We start from the raw sequence: 18,359 nt of genomic DNA, 5'->3' as shown, positions 1-18,359 counted from the left end.
GGAGGTCTCTGTTGCTTGGGCAGATTATTACTGAGAGCCTCCACAAATGTTTTTGTGTATCTATGTGTGGGTCTTGGTGGTGTAGGTTTAGTGGGTCTATGTGATGAGTGTGGTGTGGTGCAAGTGTTTACTTTCTCCTCTTGACTTACAAGTTCAGTCTTGGTTTGAGAGAGCTTTGCCTCCAATTTGGCTAGATAAATGCATCTCTCACAGGATGTAGTGTTGGGTGGTAGAAGGAGAGGGGTATCTGTGTACATAAGGCAATTGCTACATTGCCCCAAGATGCCCATATTCATCAGGTAGACAGGAGAGAACACCGGGAGCTGTCCCTTGGACATGCCTGGGTATCACTATTTTCCTCTTGACAAGTGAAGGAATTAAGTACTAGAGCTGTTTTCCTCTAAGTAACTGAGGAAGATAAGTGCAAAAACTGTTATCCACTAGGTAATGAGGAAGGTTGAGTGCTGTAGTGATTTGTAGCTTATTTAGTGCTTACAAAAGTTCTGAACAAGTGCTGAGCACGAAGAAGCAGACTCAAGTGCTAAAATTAAGAATCTGGCTAGTTCTAAGGGAAAAACTGAACAGCAGACTTTATGGCACTAGGAATAGTTTAACCCTAGCTAAGTGGCGCTGCCCAATGTGCAAACCCGCACAAACACAGGTTTTTAACTCAGAAAGATGAAAGGGACAGAAATCAGCCCAAAACGGCCAATAAGGTTAATTTCTTAGCTGGAAACCACTCCTCTTGTAACAGATAGGCTGGTCTAATGCTTACCACTCTCACTGATAAGCAGAAAGACCTCCCACTACCACAACAAGGTCTGGACCACTCAGTTCTTATACAGGTGTCCTTCACCACTGCAGAATATAACAGCACAATTGCACATAATAATGTGCTGCCTTTAGTTCTATAATTTAAAATTAGTACCACTGTAAACAGAAGACAAAGCAAGATGCAGTTGATGCACTTAGAAGGTGCCAGACTCAGTCTTCTGTGAGGTAATGTGATATTCTATAGATTGTGTTTTACAGCTTGACTCTTACCTGGTATGTATTGTTCATGAAGTGCACTGGAATACTGAAAGGCAAAGAGTGATGATAGGGATTTCGTAACAGAGTTGACAAAACTTCCATTCTTGAAGGTCTGGCTTCACGATCCCCATTCTGCTGCGTTCGCTCTACACAGCGCTGACAATAAATGGCATATTTACCAATTTCAGTCCTGGGAAAACAACAAAAGCATATCAACAGAGCAGGGATTACAACATAATGTAAATTGATATATTAGTTCACCCTGGACCAAAGTCTAGACAGAAAGCAAGGCTAATAACAAAAAAAAAATAATAATAATAAGAAGAATTTTTATGTTTAACTGCTAATCAAACTAGTACTTTTCATCTCTTGGAATGACTTCACTATACATGAATTCAATGCAAGAGTTTAGGAGTTCGGACTGCAGAAAAGTACAGTTATTTAAGGACTTCACCATAACTTCAGATAATAGGTTTCATTCCTGTTTTTCCAGTATTCATAACTTCCAGGTACCGGCCCTCACAAGGGAGGAACTAGCCATCTCCATTTTTTAAGCAGTCCCACAAGCCCTTATTGGCTGTCTGAAAGGTCATTCATGGTTTCCAATAGTAAAAGACATCTCCAGACTGCAGGGATGAAATACCATTCAGAACTTTGGAGCAGTGGCACAATTGGCAAGTGGGTCTTCGCCTCCTTGACCAATGAAACAACATGTTCAATAAGTCAGTCTCTGACATTATCACCAACTACATGCAACAAAGATGTCTCTGTCAGGACAAGTGACTGAAATAATAAATTCTAGATTAAGACCACCTTATCACATTTGCTAAAAGTGATATCAGTCAAGAATGCCACACCTTCTTTCCCAAAATCTATGCTTACTTCTGTGCCTCTTATATCTGAAGAATAGGTTCCTGAGGATACACTTTACCACAGCACCCACACAGTATTCACTCTACATTAAAATACAACAGGATAGACTATCCATTTAAAAATCAACAGGTCACTCCTACAGAGAAAATACAGGAACTATATAGTATGGAAATAATAAGAAGTTCAAAGGTACAGGATATGAAACTAACAGCCAGAGAGATTGAAACAAAAGTTAAGAAAAGCCTCTAATTGGAAAACCCCAGGCCCAGATGTAGTACCTAACTTCTGGTTAAAAGTATTAACATCTTTGCATGAAGATTTAGCCATGAGTAAGAACTATTTATATGGGCACCCCGAACAGACACCAACTTGGCTAACAACAGCAAAAGCAATGCTCCTACTTAAGAGTGAACCTGCAAGATACCCTAAAGATTATAGACCAATAACTTGCTTTCCAATGACATATAAACTATACACTGGAATTGATGCCAACAGACTTTATAGTCATTTAGAAGAAAACTCAATTATGGCAATAGAGCAAAAGGGCAATAAAAGACAGTCATATTGCACAAAGGATCATTTGCTGTTAAATAAAGTCATAGTGGAGAAATGAAAAAAGGGGAAGAAGCTAAGTATGGCATAGATTGACTATAAAAAGCATTTGACAGTATCCCACATTCATGGATAAAAGAGTGCTTAAAACTAAATAAGACATACCCTATACTGATAAACTACATCACAGTGACCATGAAACAGTGGCAATTACTTTGTAGTTAAGCCATGATAAAGGGCAAATTATTATTCCAGGGATAAAACTCCAAAGGGGGGGGGGTATTTCAGGGTGACTCTCTGTCACCATTGTTCTTTTGCCTTGCCCTTAACCCATTAAGCTGTTTGCTTAACAGATTAGGTAATAGCTACAATTTGGCTCCCAGAAAGCAACAAAGTGTAAAGACTTCTCATCTTCTCTTTGTCGATGATTTAAAACTGTATAGCTCATCAGATGAGGAAACTGAAAGCACAACTGCAAGTAGTCAAAACTTGTTAGTATGATATAAGAATGTAATTTGGTCTTGATAAATGTGCAAGAGCAATCTTAAAAGCAGGAAAGTTGCAGCACCAAGAAAACATCAGTTTGGGACATGAATGTGATATAAAAGAACTTGAGCAAGAGGGAGTATATAAATATTTGGGAATTGATGAAGGATCAACAATAAAACATGAACAAATGCAAATAAATCTTCCTAAGGATTATTTTAGAAGACGTACATTAATCTTGAAAACAGTGCTGACATCTAGGAACAAAATTCAAGCTATAAACCAATTTGTTATTCCTGTCCTAACTTACAGTTTTGGAGTGACTGACTGGCCCCAAAACATGTTGGATAGATTAGATAGGAAAACGAAGGATGCTTCATGCTCATCAAATGATTTATAAAAATCAGTGCATACCAACATTATATATTCCTTGTTCTGAAGGAGGTATGGGGGCTGCTTGAAACTGATTACATGCACAGATCTGCAATCATGAAACTACATACATCTCTGCTGACCTCATAAGACCCAAATATAGTTAAAGTTTTGAAACATGAAGAGAATAAATCTAAGATGACTTCCCTTCTTAGCCTAGCTGAAGCACATCTGCATCAAGTGGGAATGGAAATCAAACCAAAAGTAGATAAAACTCCTGCAGCAACTGAATGTGCCAAAAAACAAAAGAAAGAATATAAGGTGAAGGATCAAATAAAAAGGCAAGAAATGTGGAAAATGCATAAATACAGTTGCAAGTATAGAAAACTCCTGGAAGAACCTCATGTCAATCAGGATCAAACACAGGAACAGTTAAGGAGAGGTGAACTCAAACCAAAAGATAAAAGGTTATTATTGGCGGACCAAGATAGTGGGCTATGTGCACAATGGTTTACAAAGTCCATTGAATATGTGGGAGAAACAGATAAACGTAGGTTTTGTACAACAGAACTTGAAACAGTTGCACACCTTGGTGCTGGTTGTAATATACTAATGGCAGAAGGACTGTATACTGAAAACAATAATAATGTGGCAAGACTGTTGCAATCGGGTTTGTGCAAACTTTATAATATTGAAGTAGCTGAAAAACACTGGAAACATGAGACACAAAGCATCATAGAAAATGATGAAGTCTACATCACATGGGATCACCCATTACCAACAACTCAAAAGATAGATGCGAGAAAACCAGATATAGCGGCCCATGAAAAAAAGACAAAAGTAGCATAGATCACTGAAATCGCTACACTCAGTGATTACAGTGGCTTGTGTACAGAGAGACACAAAGTCATAAAATATCAGGATTTGCAGGCAGAAATGAGAGCAATGAGGAAGAAAGATAACCAGACAGTTCCAATAGTAGTAAGAGCAATGGGTCTTATAAAAAATAATTTACAATCGTATTTAGATATGTTACCCATACATGTAACTCTGTACGAACTGCAGGAGGAATCATTACTGGGCACATTGCAGGTGCTGCGAAGAGCACTTATGGCTGACATCAAAGACTGAAACAATACTAATTTCATGAACTTTAATCATACTTTGACTTAGAAATGGGGTCCATTTCTGTATGGTATTAGAAATCCAAAAGATTTGGAGAAATTAAAAAAAAAAAAAAAAAAAAAGAAAATACAGGAACTGTAAAGGCAATTGAGGGAAGGCAGAACCATCAGAAAGATAGCTACTGAAATCAGCGGGAGAGGTCTTCACTCAACTGTACTATAAAACATTTCCTTCAATTCTTGTCTTCTTGGTATTCTTGAAATGTAAAGACAGTGGCAAGCTGTGCAAACAAAACATGGCAGAGGCCTTATTGCATGGAATGAATACCTACTGGAGTAAAACCAGCAATTGCCCTAGACTGGTAGTCATTTTTGTAGAGGTTTGAGGAAAATATGAACAGATGACCAGGTCACAGCCTCATACACATTTCAGTGGCACTCTTCTGAAAATCAGTGAAGAGATAGGATTACATCTGGAAGAATTTGTCATAGCAGGGCACTGAATGGACTTGGTTGGGTTGCAGCACAATCCAATCTAAATGGCTACCAAATTAGAAACAGTTTGTTTTTTAATTTGGGTATTCAGCATACTTGGCAAAAAGCTTGCTCAGTGACACAGAAGTACCAGACTTTGGCTCAGATTATCCATGATCAGTTAAGTCACCTGGATGCAGGAGAAGTCAGATAAGGAGGATGGGAGTGAATAGCCAACACTGGTTTGCCCACTCAAGGCGCAGAAGGCAGTCTAGCCTGATGCAAAGCTGACACCTACAAGAGGTTGGGTGTTGCTGAAAAGTAATGTCTTAGGGAATGACATGGGCAGGGAAGCATAAAAATCCTCTGGTTGTCTGAATAACAGACCAAAAGAGGAAGAGTTGATTGTCAGAAGAAAAACTGTGGAAACAGCCACTAAAAGGTTGTTAGGGCCAACGTATAGAAATGGTATCTGATTTCCTGATGACTTAAGTGTTGAAGTAATAATAAAGTCAAAGTTGTCTTCTTTGATCTATAAGGTGTTAAATCCTATCTAAGAAATTATGAGCAGATTACTAAAATAGTGTCATTTAAGCTCTTCTACTTCAAAGTCAATGTCTAAAATGTTTTTTAAATGAAGAATGGATTAATAGATTATGATGTTGTAAGGCTTAGAACACATTACAATCTGCAATTTTGACACCCTCCCATCTGAGGTAAATGCCAATGAAAGAAAAGCTTTGTGGGATTGAAATTTCAAGGGAACCCAAAAAGATAGTTCATTTGAAGGATTCATAAATTCTTCTAACAAAATTAAAATTCTTGGGATGGAGAACCCCTTTTCTAGGGGGTCCAAGGTGAAGCAGTACTTTCAGAAAACAACTTTATGTTAGGAAGTGAAGGCACAGTCAGTTCACAGGGTAGTGAAGCTGACAAGACAGAATAATCCACTTTAAAAGATAATCAGGACATACCCAGACAAAGCAAATGAGGAAAGAAGTTGAAGATTGTAACCAGGTCAAAGTAAACTTGATAAAAATCCTTCTTTAGACTGCTTAGAATTAGGCTTCCTGATTTCATGCAAAATACAAATAACCTTACACAAGAGCAAGATACTACATATAATCAAAACATCAGCTTCCATGCAGTAAGATGAAAACTATGCAAGGCAGAATGAAAGATCTAGCCTTGCTGCTTCATCAGCAGATTCTCTCTGTTTTGCCTGAGGGCAACCAGAACAGAAATGGACACAGCAACGTACAGAACGGAGGGCCATAGCTATTTTGTTTAAAACAGAGTGATCAGAATTAGATTAGCTCTCTCTCTTTTTGCGACTCTTATCCATAATGGAGCAGGTGAGAATGCACAACAAAGGTTCCACTACAAAGACCTTTAGACAGCATTTTATGTGCTGGTAAAGATGCACAGAAGATGAGTATTGTGGTGACATATGAAAAGCTCCACGTCCAGAGTCTTCCTTACTGAGATCAGAAGTACACAAAAACTCGGAAGGAAGCTGAAATTCATGGTCTGTGTGTATCTTACAGCTCCAATAGGCTGCTACAATGCTGCTGTTTATTTCCAGATAATGAACAGTTGTCACCTAAATGATAGCTGACATGAGTTGGCTTCCACAGATCTACAGTTCTTCTGTATAACTTGTAAGATTGTACTTCTCCATATTTTTTATTGTGATACCATTTATGATCACCTGCAGAACACCTTCATTTAGGAAGTTTCTGAAGTTTTGATACTGAAGTAAACTGTTAACATTTCCTTTAAACTGATAAGCAACTGCCGGCTGTAACAATACGGAGAACACAGACTACATGCTATGTCAGGGGTTGCCACTCAGTGGTATGAAAACTGGCTTTAGGCAATTCGGTTGCACTGACTACTGTCACCAAAAATTGGCAAAGGCATTTGCAAGTAATAAGTGGATTCAGGAAGTAGCCTACACAGATCTACGCCAAGGACCTGTTTTAATGGTGGAAGAGATTTATGTGCCTCTGTTAGCCAATGTGTGCCCATCATAAACCCAATCAGTCTTAGGTCAATAAGCTATTTGTTGGGCAGTGTCCAATCACCCAGCTTTGGTTACCTAGGACAGCTTTGTTGAGCAAAAGCTGGAAATAAAACCAATCAACCATCTAAAAATGAACTAAGGACTGCTACAGTCAATATAGTTTCACTGACAGGATACAGCTTGGAAGTGGTTGATATGATGGTAAGGAGGAGACTGGACAGTTTTCCATGAGACAAGATAGAAGGGAGTGCTAAGCCACTTGGCTTGGGATTCACAGGTTACTTCTCAGGGGAAGGACAAACAAGAAATGGTTTGTAAATTGTGGTGAAGGAGGATATTCTGAAGACAGTGGAGTTGTCTAAGACAGTATCATGACAGTAGATGTCCTACTTATCACTGTTGCTGTACTCCAAACTGTTGAGTTATCTCACCAAATTCAGCAGGAGTACCAAAGCCAAAACCTTCCATAGAGTCATACATCTAATGTTTGACCTAAGCCCATGGGCATAAGGGGGGGGTCTATATCACTTCGTCGAAGTTTATTTACCACAAGCGGCTATTCATCAAATTAACATCATTGAACATTTACATCAGTGAATATTTTTCTCAAGAAAAATCACTTGACCAGCATATCTACCTACACACACACCACAGACATCAAATCTATCAAACTGGGGAGCTATGCCACCATACCCCCTAGTGTGGTGTGCTGCAGCCAGCCCCCCACATCCCTACTTATACACACCAATTCTGAGATCACACTACAGTAGGGAAAAGGGAACATTTCTGTATGTCAATGAAGTGTATAAAAGCAGATGTATGAGTGTAAGATTCTGAGTATCTCAAAGCCAGGAAACCTGGAGACTACTGACGAAAGATAACAAGGCAGGAACACATCCGCTGAAAGGAGAGAAGATAGAGGTTGGTTCCCCCTCGGTCCATGAGAAAACAGAGAATAACACAGACAGGAAAAAAAGGGGAGATGGAAGCATGGAAGGGAATCCTGTAGCAATGATCAGTAGGACATTTACCATTATGGTGAGTTCTTACACAGTTGCACTATGTCCTTCTTAGAACACTGTTGCAGTATTCCAAACGGCTGTATGATTTTCAGAGCTTAATATGTAGTAGGGGTAAATGATCAGGCATAGGGGAACTGTCAATTAATCCAGACAGAATTGATCTTGCAAAGGAGGCTCTGGATGCAGAAAAGGCATCTACCCTAAAGAGTTCACTGAAAGTGTGTACTGAAGATCATGTTGCTGCTTCTAGAGTAGCTCTGGAATCAATTAATTTGTAAAAGGCTCTAGAGAAGGCAACTGGTCTACTGGAATAGTCTTTAACAGGAGAAAGTAATGATTTACCATGGAGGATGTAGCAAAAGGAAATGGATTCAGAAAACCTGTTAGCAATAGTTTGTTTAGAGAGCAGGCTGCCCAATTTGGCTTCCTGGAAAAAAACAAACAGCTGGTCAGTTTTCTGAATGTCTTTGGCTTTATCCAAGTAAAATTTGAGCTGCCTATGCACATCCGGATAATGAAGGATTCATTCACCTTTGTTCTTAGGGTTAGGGAAGAAGGTGGGAAGATTAATGGCTTGGTTGAGGGACAACTCATTGGCCACCTTAGGTATAAATAAGTTGGCCCTCAGTGAAGCCATGTCCTTATGAAAATTAAGGAATGGAAGGAAAGCCATAACGGCTTTTCCTGCAGAAGTAAGTGAAAGCTGCTAATTCAAAAGGTGGCTGAGTAAGTTTTTCTAAGACAAAGTTTAGGTCTCACAAAGGAAGACTAGCTTTCCTAGGTGGGTTCAAATGAATGATGTCCTTGAGAAACTGCTTTACCTCAAGCCTAGAAAGTAGTTAAAGGTCTAGTGCAAGCATGAAGAAATAGCTGATAACTGTCTCTAAATCAAGGAGTAGGCTATACCAGCTTTTAATGGCTCACACAAATGAGAGAGAATAGTAGGAATCCCTGTTTGAGTAGGGTTCTGCTTGTTAGGAAATCTTTTCCATTTAGATAATTAAGACTTTCTAGTGGCAGGTTTCCTTGCCTTCAGAAGAACCTTTAGCACCTTTTTCAGAAAATTGATGTCTGAAAGGGATCAAAATCTTATCATCCACACTGTCAAGCTGATAACTAAGAGGTTGTGATGTAGTAGAAAGCCCTTGTGTCGCATAAGCAAGTCCAGTCTGTAGGGGTCCCAATGGAGAGATAAGCCAGCAAGCAAAGGAGAGTAGTATTGCTGAAATTGAATTCATCCTCAAGTCTTGGTGAGTACCTTTACAAGGTGGACCCTGTTTTTCACAAAATTTTACCAAGATGACACTGATATATACACTGTACTTTTATATAGCATATATAATGGACAGAAGTAGGTCAAAAATTAAAAAAAAGATAGCTGGGTGCACAAGACCCAGGATAAAAAAGTGCCAAATCCTGGTAGGCGCACTGGTGCCAAGACTGGAAAAAAAAATGACAGTGGAGAATCCTCAAAATACAGAAACATTCCTACAATGGGGCCAGGCCAGACCAAGAGGGAGGATGACCCCCCCCTGTTGTAGAAAGAAGTAGCAGTCGACAAAAATCACAAAAACTGATAGGCCAAAGAAGAGCCCTAAAGATGATAGACTGGACTATTAAGGATAAAAAAATGATGTAATGTTACTATTATGCAAGTATTTTGCAAAAAGACCAGAATTTCCAGACAAAAGATATACAAAAATATTAAGAGAGAAATTAGAGGAAAGAAAAATACTTCCACAAGAAAAACTGTCAGACGCTTTAAATAAAAACGTGTGTTCATTAATACAACAGATTTGTGAAAAACAGTATACAGATCAAGAAACTTTTATCTTTTTGGGAAAAGAAGCATCTGAGGAAGTGTGAAAATATACACAAAACCTAGAGATTAGAGATTTTATAAAAGTATAAAAAATATGAACATGGGGAAGAAACAGAGATTTGATATGGTGCAATATTTATGCAAAGTCAAAAGCCAAATTAATCAATAAAAAAGGCAGCCCCAAAGATATTTGAAGAGAAATACAGGAACGTATCCAGATACGAAAAATTCCACAGTACAAAAACTAATATCACAAAGAGGGAAAAGAAGATTAGTAAAGTAGAGATTAAAAATAGAAACTGAATTTATGAAATGCCTGCAAAGTGATGGATTTGGTGTAGAAGGTCTAATAGGTTACATTACAGTATGATGGAATGAGTCCACAACGTAAGGAGAAACAGGAAGTTCAGGAGACATCTGAAGAAGAAGAAATATGGACATGGGAAAGAAAAAGAGATTTAATATGGTGTAATATTTATGCAAAGGAAAAAGCAAAACTAATCAATACAAAAACAGCAGCACCAAATATATTTGAAGAGAAATACAGGCAAAGGAATCCAGACATGGAAAACTTTACAATACAAAAAATAATAAGAAAAAGAGGAAAAGTAGAAAAGAAGGTTGGTAATGGAGAAGTTAAAGCAACAGAAGCTGAGGTTGTGGAGTACCTGTGAAGTGAAGGATTCAGTGTAGAAAATCTAACTCAGAAAGTACCACAGCAGGATAGAACAATGGACATCCAAATTAAGGAGAAAGCAGTGGAATGGGAAGCAACTGGTCAGTTGACATATGAAAATATTTTGGAGTCTTCCATAGGAAACCAGTATAAATATTCACTTGAATCTGGACAGCAAGGGAAGGAACAGGAAACTGTGGCAACTCTGACACAGTCAATGGTGAGGAGTAATAGGCCAGTGAGTTCCCATATGATACAGCAACGGATCACACAGGATGAAATTGAAGAGAATGTGCCACAGGAAGATGCTAAAGAACTTTCTATAGAATGCCCGCAGGATATGTAGAACACAAAATGTGCCCTCAGTTTAGAAGAAAATGAGCTAAGAGAAGAGTTGCTTGATTTAATAGACATAGACAGAAATATTAAGATCAATGAAAGAAGTAGACTGCAGAAGTCAATAAACCCCAAAAAGTCAGAAGTTTGATAAAACAAATGAACACAGTAATTAGGACTGTCCACAGAGATCCATGTGATATAAGAGAAGTAAACAGGATATATTACTGTGCAGCTAAATTAATAACAGCTAAAATTCCACCACAAGAACACAGGGTAGTAAGAGAAAGGAAGGACAGAAATCGAATACCATCATGGAAGTATAGACTAGAGAAAACTATAAAGCAATTAAGACAAGAAGTGTCACTGTTAGAAGAGTAAAGAGGGAACAGATCAACAAGAATACTCAGAAAGACGTGATAAAAGCATGTGCAATATTATAACCAATCAGGATTTATCATGCACTATTGCAAATAATAAACTAAAAATATCAGAACAGACAGAAAATTTTCAAAGATACACATATAAATACTAATGAAAAATACAAAATAACCAATTTATTGATGACCCAAAAAAGTTTTACAGAGAACTGGGAAACAAGGTAAAAGGAATTGAAAGACCACGAAAAAAGAACAAATAGATACATTCTGGAGAAATATTTATGAAGATCCTATGGAACATAACAAAGATGCTAAATGGACAGAAGTAAAATAAAGAATAAGACGTTCAAAGGTACAAGATATGAAATAGGATGAAGTAACAGTCAGAGAGATTGAAACAAATTTAAGAAAAGCCCCTAACTGGGAAATCCCAGGCCCAGATGCAGTACCTAAATTCTGGATACAAGTATTAAAATCTTTTATTTATTTATTTACTTAAAATTTATTTAACATTTGTTTACCGGGAAAGTCCGACAATTTTCAGCAAAGGCCCAGGGAGAAACGCTCCAGACGTATGTCTTTGCATGAGTAAGAACTATTTATATGCCCACCCAGACAGACAGCAACCTGGCAAACAACAGGAAAAACAATGCTCCTACTTAAGAGTGAACCTGCAAGCTACCCTAAAAATTATAGGCCAATAACTTGCCTTCTGACGACGTATAAACTATACATTGGAATTGATGCTGACAGAGTTTATAGTCATTTAGAAGAAAACTCAGTTATAGCAATAGAATAAAAGGGCAATAAAAAATCATATGGAACAAAGGATCATTTGTTGTTAAATAAAGTCATAGTGGATAACTGTAACAAGAAGAAGAATCTAAGTATGGCATAGATTGACTACAAAAAAGCATTTGACAGTATTCCACATTTCTTGGATAAAACAGTACTTAAAAATGTATAAGATACACCCTACATTGATAAATTACATCACAGCGACCATGAAACAGTGGCAAACCACTTTGCAGTTAAGCCATGATAAAGAACAAATTATTACTCCAGGGATAAAAATCTAAAGGGGGATATTCCAGGGTGACTCTGTGTCACCATTGCTCTTTTGCCTTGCCATTAACCCATTAAGATGTCTGCTTAACAGATTAGGTCATGGCTATAATTTAGCTCCTACAAAACAACAAAGTATAAAAACTTCTCATTTTCTCTTTGTCAAAGATTTAAAATTGCATAGCTCATCAGATGAAGAACTGAAAGCACAATTGCAAGCAGTCACAACTTTGTCAGATGATGTAAGAATGTCATTTGGTCTTGATAAATGTGCAAAAGCAACCTTTAAAGCAGGAAAGTTGCAGCACCAAGAAAACATCAGTTTGGGAGAAGAATGTGATATAAATGAACTTGATCAAGAGGGAGTGTATCAATATTTGGGAACTGATGAAGGATCAACAATAAAACATGAACAAATACAAATAAAACTTAGTAAGGAATATTTTAGAAGACTTAAATGAATTCTGAAAACAGCATTGACATCTACAAACAAAATTCAAGCTATAAACCAATTAGCTCTTCCTGTCCTAACTTGCAGTTTTAGAGTGACTGGTCCCAAAAGGTACTGGCTAGATTAGACAGGAAAACAAGAAGGATGCTTCATGCTCATCAAATGATTAATAAAAATCAATATATACCAAAATTATATATTCCTCATTCTGTAGGAGGTACGGGGCCTCCATTAAATTGATTATATGTGTAGATATGCAATCATGAGACTGCATACATACCTGCTGACCTCACAAGATCCAAACATAGTGAAGGTTTTGAAATATGAGGAGAATAAATCTAAGATGACTTCCCTGCTTAGTCTTGCAGAAGCATATCGGCGTCAATCGGGAATGAAAATCAAACCAGAAGAAGATAAAAATCACACAGCAACTGAATGTGCCAAAAAACAGAAAAAAAGAATATAAGGTGAAGGATCAGAAGAGAAGGCAAGAAATGTGGAAAATGCATAAATATAAATGCAAGTATAGAAAACTCCTGGAAGAACCTCATGTTGATCAGGATCGAATGCAGGAATGGTTAAGGAGAGGCAAATTCAAAGTTTCAAACCAAAAATTGAAAGGTTAATATTGGCGACCCAAGATAGTGGACTACGTACACATTGGTTAATAAAGTCCACTGAACTTGTGGGAGAAACAGACAAATGTAGGTTTTGTGAAACAGTCGCACACCTTGTTGCTGGTTGTGACATACTAATGGCAAAAGGACTGTATACTAAAAGGCATAATAATGTGGCAAGACTGTTACAATGGGGATTGTGCAAACATTATGGTACTGAAGTAGCTGAAACACACTGGAAACATGAGCCACAAAGCATCATAGAAAATGATGGTCTACATCACATGGGATCACCAATTACCAATAGTTCAAAAGACAGATGAGAGAAAACCAGATACAGTGGTCCATGAAAAGAAGACAAAAATAGAATTGATCACTGAAATCACTACACCCTGTTACTATAGTGTCTTGTGTACAGTGAGACAAAATCACAAAATATCAGGATTTGTAAGCAGAAATGAGAGTAATGTGGAAGAAAGATACCCAGACAGTTCCAATAATAGTAGGAGCAATGTGTCTTATAAAAAGAATTTACAATTGTATTTAGATATGTTACCAATACATGTAACTCTGTACGAATAGCAGGAGTCATTACTGGGCACATTGTGGGTGCTGCGAAGAGCATTTCTGGCTGACATCAAAGAATGAAACAATGCTAATTTCATGAACTTTAATCATATTTTGACTTAGAAATGGGGTCCATTCCCATCAAGGTATTAGAAACCCAAAATATTTGGAGAAATTAAAAAATAGGGTAACTTGTGGTGATGACCCTGGCTAGGTGATAGATAAGAGAGAAACAATATTTCCTGGTTCAAATGTGAGTCATCAGCAAGATTTTTGGACTATCCCTCTGGATCTTTAATATGACCTTTAGGATTAAAGAAGCATAAAAAAACTCCCTCCATTTTCCAAGGAAAGGACATGGCATCCATCCTCTAGGCCTGAGGTTAAGAAATCATGGAGCTAAACAGCTGGAGCTACTTGCTGTGAATGGAGGCAAATAGGTCTATCTGAGGAATACCTCATTTGTGCACTATGTCTGGGAAGACCTCCCTGTTCAACATCCATTCATGAGGGTCTTTCCTGGATCTGCTTAGAAAATCCATCTGGACATTGTTGTGGAAGAGAATGTAAACTGCTTGGAAAGATTGGTTTGTTTTTATAGCCTTTAACCAAACTAGAAGAGCCAGTCTTCAAATCTGATAAAATCTGGTCCTCCCACCACTTCGTAAAGGGACCTGGAGACCATAAGTGAATGAAGATTTGCAGGACCCAAAAGGTGCTCACATTTCCTTCATGTTGATATGCTTTACTCTTTGATTTGGGGAATATTGCTCTCGGACTCTTAGGGAATCTGTCCATAGCCTCCAAAGCTAGGTCTGAGACATCTGTGTGCAGGTCCTGTGAAAGAGATGTAATTTGTAAGGAAGGCCTGGGTTGAACTTTATCTGAGATATCCACCACTTAAATTATTTCTTCAGAAATGGGGGAAGCGTGATCTGAGTATCCAGAGGGTGACAGTGCTGAAACCAGATATATTTTAAGTTCCACTGGATCTTTCTCATATGTAGTCTTGCAAAAAAAAATTCTTTACTAACCGAAACAAGCCAACACTTAACAAAAAACAATAAATTTAATGGAAGTTAAGTAATTTGTTTTTAACATTACAAAGAACTTGACTTGTGACTTCTTGTTTTATAGCATCACAACCTGTTATGTGATGGCAAATCGCCAATCAGAAGTAACAGAACTTAACCCTTCTAAAACCAATGTTAGGAATACATACAAAGCACATTTATAACAAAAATACTCAACATCAAATGCTAGTTTATAAATTAATTTAATCACAATAAACATGCTGAAAGTCTATTAAGAACCCATTAAATATTTTATGTTACATAGACTATCTTAATTTGAAAGACTTTAATCTTAAAACACAACAAAATGAAATCTGGTCATTTAACCCAAGGATTTGAGTAGCATTTAATAAAAAGCTGCCAGTGAAGCTCCCTGGTCTCTAATCTGTCTTCCCAACTTCCTCCTCTTTCTAATGTGGGTATCTTTTCTAGAACAAAAAAAAAAAAAAAACATTTTTTTAAAGTTTGACAAACCTTGGAATATTTGTTTAGGACATTAGTTTCATCCTTATTCCTAACTGCATATAAATGCTTGAATTATTTTAAGCAATGCCCTCTCAGTCTTTCTTATGTAAAATGAAGAGCAAGTCATGGTCTGTTGCCCTGTATACTACCCCACAAGTAACACAACTGTAATTCCATGTGCAAGAAATAACCTTGGGGTAACATTCCACTATTGTGCTGTTAAAATATAACATGAAAATGCAATGCTGCACTTACCACACTTTTTTCAGACCCACATTGTCTCCTTTATTGTTTCATTACTGCTCTCCAAATCTTTCAAATTTTTAAACCTCTTGAAAACAAATGCTGGTTTCTCTATTCAAAGTGTTCTGGCGAGGCCCATCATCCCAAATACAATGGTCGAATTTCTCTCCATAAAACAATTTTTATCATTACTGGCTACACTATAAGGAATAATGATTGATCTTAAATGCTCATTAATTGTATTGACAAGTCTACTCTTGTTTGTAACAACTTCTACCTACTTGAGAATGGGTGTAAAATTACTAGCCCTTTTTAGTAATTTCATCACTTATAGCATTCAAATGTGTAAAACAGTAATCTCTGTTAATGAACATGTTCTTTAATATGTGTAGCTCCTTAACAAATGTCTCACCTGATATCAGCCGGGACAAACCTGATAATTTTTCCCCTTGCAAGGTTCCTTTTTTGCCAAAAATGTGATTACTTAAAAAGTGCAAGTAATTTCTGGAGAATATTTGCTTTCTTTATCTGTTAGATTCATTTTTGCCAGCTCTAAAATTCTTACTGATCATAGCATTGAGGGTCGATAGACAAACCTTGCAATTCTGAAACTCTCCTAGCTGAAGTAATTGCTGTCAAAAAGACTGTTTTCCAAGATAAAAATTTTAGTGAACAAGAGGATGCTGGTTCGAAGGGGGGAAAGATCAAGGATGATAATACTAAATTTAGGTCCCATGGAGGAGGTTCTCGTATGGGTGGTCTTAATAGAAAAGTGCCCCTGAGGAAAGCTTTGCATAATCTATGGGACATTACATTGGATCCGAGGTCTCCCACATAATTTGATATGACGGCTAATTGTACTCGTATAGTGGCCACCGCTGCCCCTTGATTAAAGACTTCTGTTAGAAATTCCAAAATTACAGGTATAGGGGCTGTAAAGGGATCTATGTGTTTTCTGTCCGCCCAACAAGAGAACCTCCTCCATTTGCTTGCATAAAGTTTCCTAGTCGTCTTTTTGTGCGAGGAAACCAGAATGTGGCATGATGCAGGGGATAATTCTGAAAGCCTGGCTAAGATTGGAAGTAGAGTAACCAAGCTGTCAGCTTGAGGCTCTGAAGAGCGTGATGGAGCATTCCTGACTGATGCATCAGAAGATCCGGCACTGGGTCCAGGATCCATGGATCCTCCTGAAGGTAAGGCCAAAGGAATGGGAACCATATCTGATGAGGCCAGTAAGGAGCAATGAGAATTAACCTGTGACTCAATGACTTGGCTTTCTGAATCACCTTCGGAATCAATGGAAATGGGGGAAAAGCATAAAGAAGTCCCGGGGGCCAATCATGCATGAGTGCATCCGTCGGTGACTCTCCCGGAGGGGAAATGAGGGCAAAGTAGTTGCTGCATTTGCCACTGAATGGTGTGGCAAAAAGGTCAGAGCAAGGCTGGCCCCATCTGAGAAAGATTTGATTCGCAACTTCCTGAGTCAGGGACCACTCATGAGGCATGAGAATTGTTCTGCTTAGCTTGTCTGCTATTACATTGGATTTCCCTGGGATGTACACTGCCATCAGAAAGCGATGAAAAGAAATTGCCCATTGCCACACTCTCAGGGCCTCTCGACATAGGGGATAGGATCTGGTTCCCCCTATTTGTTGACGAACCATACTACTGACATATTGTCTGTTTGAATTGCAATAGTTCCCATGGGAAGAAAGTTCTGAAATTCTTGCAATGCCAGAAGCACCGCCTTCATCTCTAGGACACTGATGTGCAAATAGTACTCGTGATCTTTCCAAACCCCTTAGACAGTCTGTCCAAGATAATGCCCCCCCCCACCCTATGGTTACTGTAGCGACCGGTTGGGGAAGAACAAACAGTCTTCCCTTTGTTACCTGAGTGGACTGAAGCCACCACAGAAGGTCCCTCTTGCATGAATCCATAATAAGAATCTTGTGAGACATGTGTAACTCCTGTATGGACCACTGAGTGAATAGTAGCCACTGTAATATCTGCATGTGTAGCCGTGCCTGTGGGACTAGTATTATCACCACTGCCATTGAGCCTAAGACATTGAGGATGAATTTTGCTTGTACCTTTTTCTTATTGAGTAGGACAGATACTTGACAGCGTAGTGTTTGTATTCTCTCTTGAGGCAATTTTGCTACCATGTCATTTGTGTTTAATTCGGCACCTATAAAGGTAATACACTGTGATGGCAACGAGGCAGATTTTCATGTATTTATAGTAATGCCTAGGTCTGAGGAGAGCTGGATGGTGACGTCCCTCGCTCTGATTAGTAGGTGCTTGGTGGTGGCATTCAGGAGCCAGTCATCTAAATACAGAAACACCTGGAATCCTTGACGTCTCAGATGAGCAGTGACTACTGACATGCATTTGGTAAACACTCTGGGGGCTGTAGTGAGACCAAAGGGCAGAGCTCTGAACTGATAATGACTGGCTCCCAGCCGGAAGAGTAGAAATCTTCTGAATTGCCTGTCCATCTTTATGTGGTAGTATGCATCCTGAAGATCTAAAGAGCACATCCAATTGTCTTGTCCCAGAAAAGGAAGTATAGACTGCAGTGTTACCATCCGGAATTTTGTTTTCTTTACTGACTTGTTTAGTCTGCTGAGATCCAATATTGGTCTCCAGTCTCCTGTCTTTTTTGGAACTAAAAAGAACCCTGAGTAAATTCCGGATCTG

The 18,359-nt window shown here is 38.3% G+C and overlaps 1 protein-coding gene across 1 annotated transcript in view; it reads right to left on the bottom strand.

Annotated features, from left to right (window-relative positions):
* Positions 1-18,359, bottom strand: part of PLEKHH2 (pleckstrin homology, MyTH4 and FERM domain containing H2) — a 1,501,506-nt gene that overhangs the window by 342,212 nt on the left and 1,140,935 nt on the right. The window contains exon 21 of the mRNA XM_044075068.1: positions 1,045-1,222. Within this exon, the coding sequence (XP_043931003.1) occupies positions 1,045-1,222 (178 nt within the window). The remainder of the gene's footprint in view (positions 1-1,044; positions 1,223-18,359) is intronic.

This window comes from Protopterus annectens, chromosome 6.part0 (assembly GCF_019279795.1).
Source record: "Protopterus annectens isolate FY-2018-M chromosome 6.part0, PAN1.0, whole genome shotgun sequence".
Lineage (NCBI taxonomy): Eukaryota > Metazoa > Chordata > Ceratodontiformes > Protopteridae > Protopterus > Protopterus annectens.
Note: the sequence above shows the minus strand (reverse complement) of the source record. Positions and strands in the feature narration are given on the sequence as shown.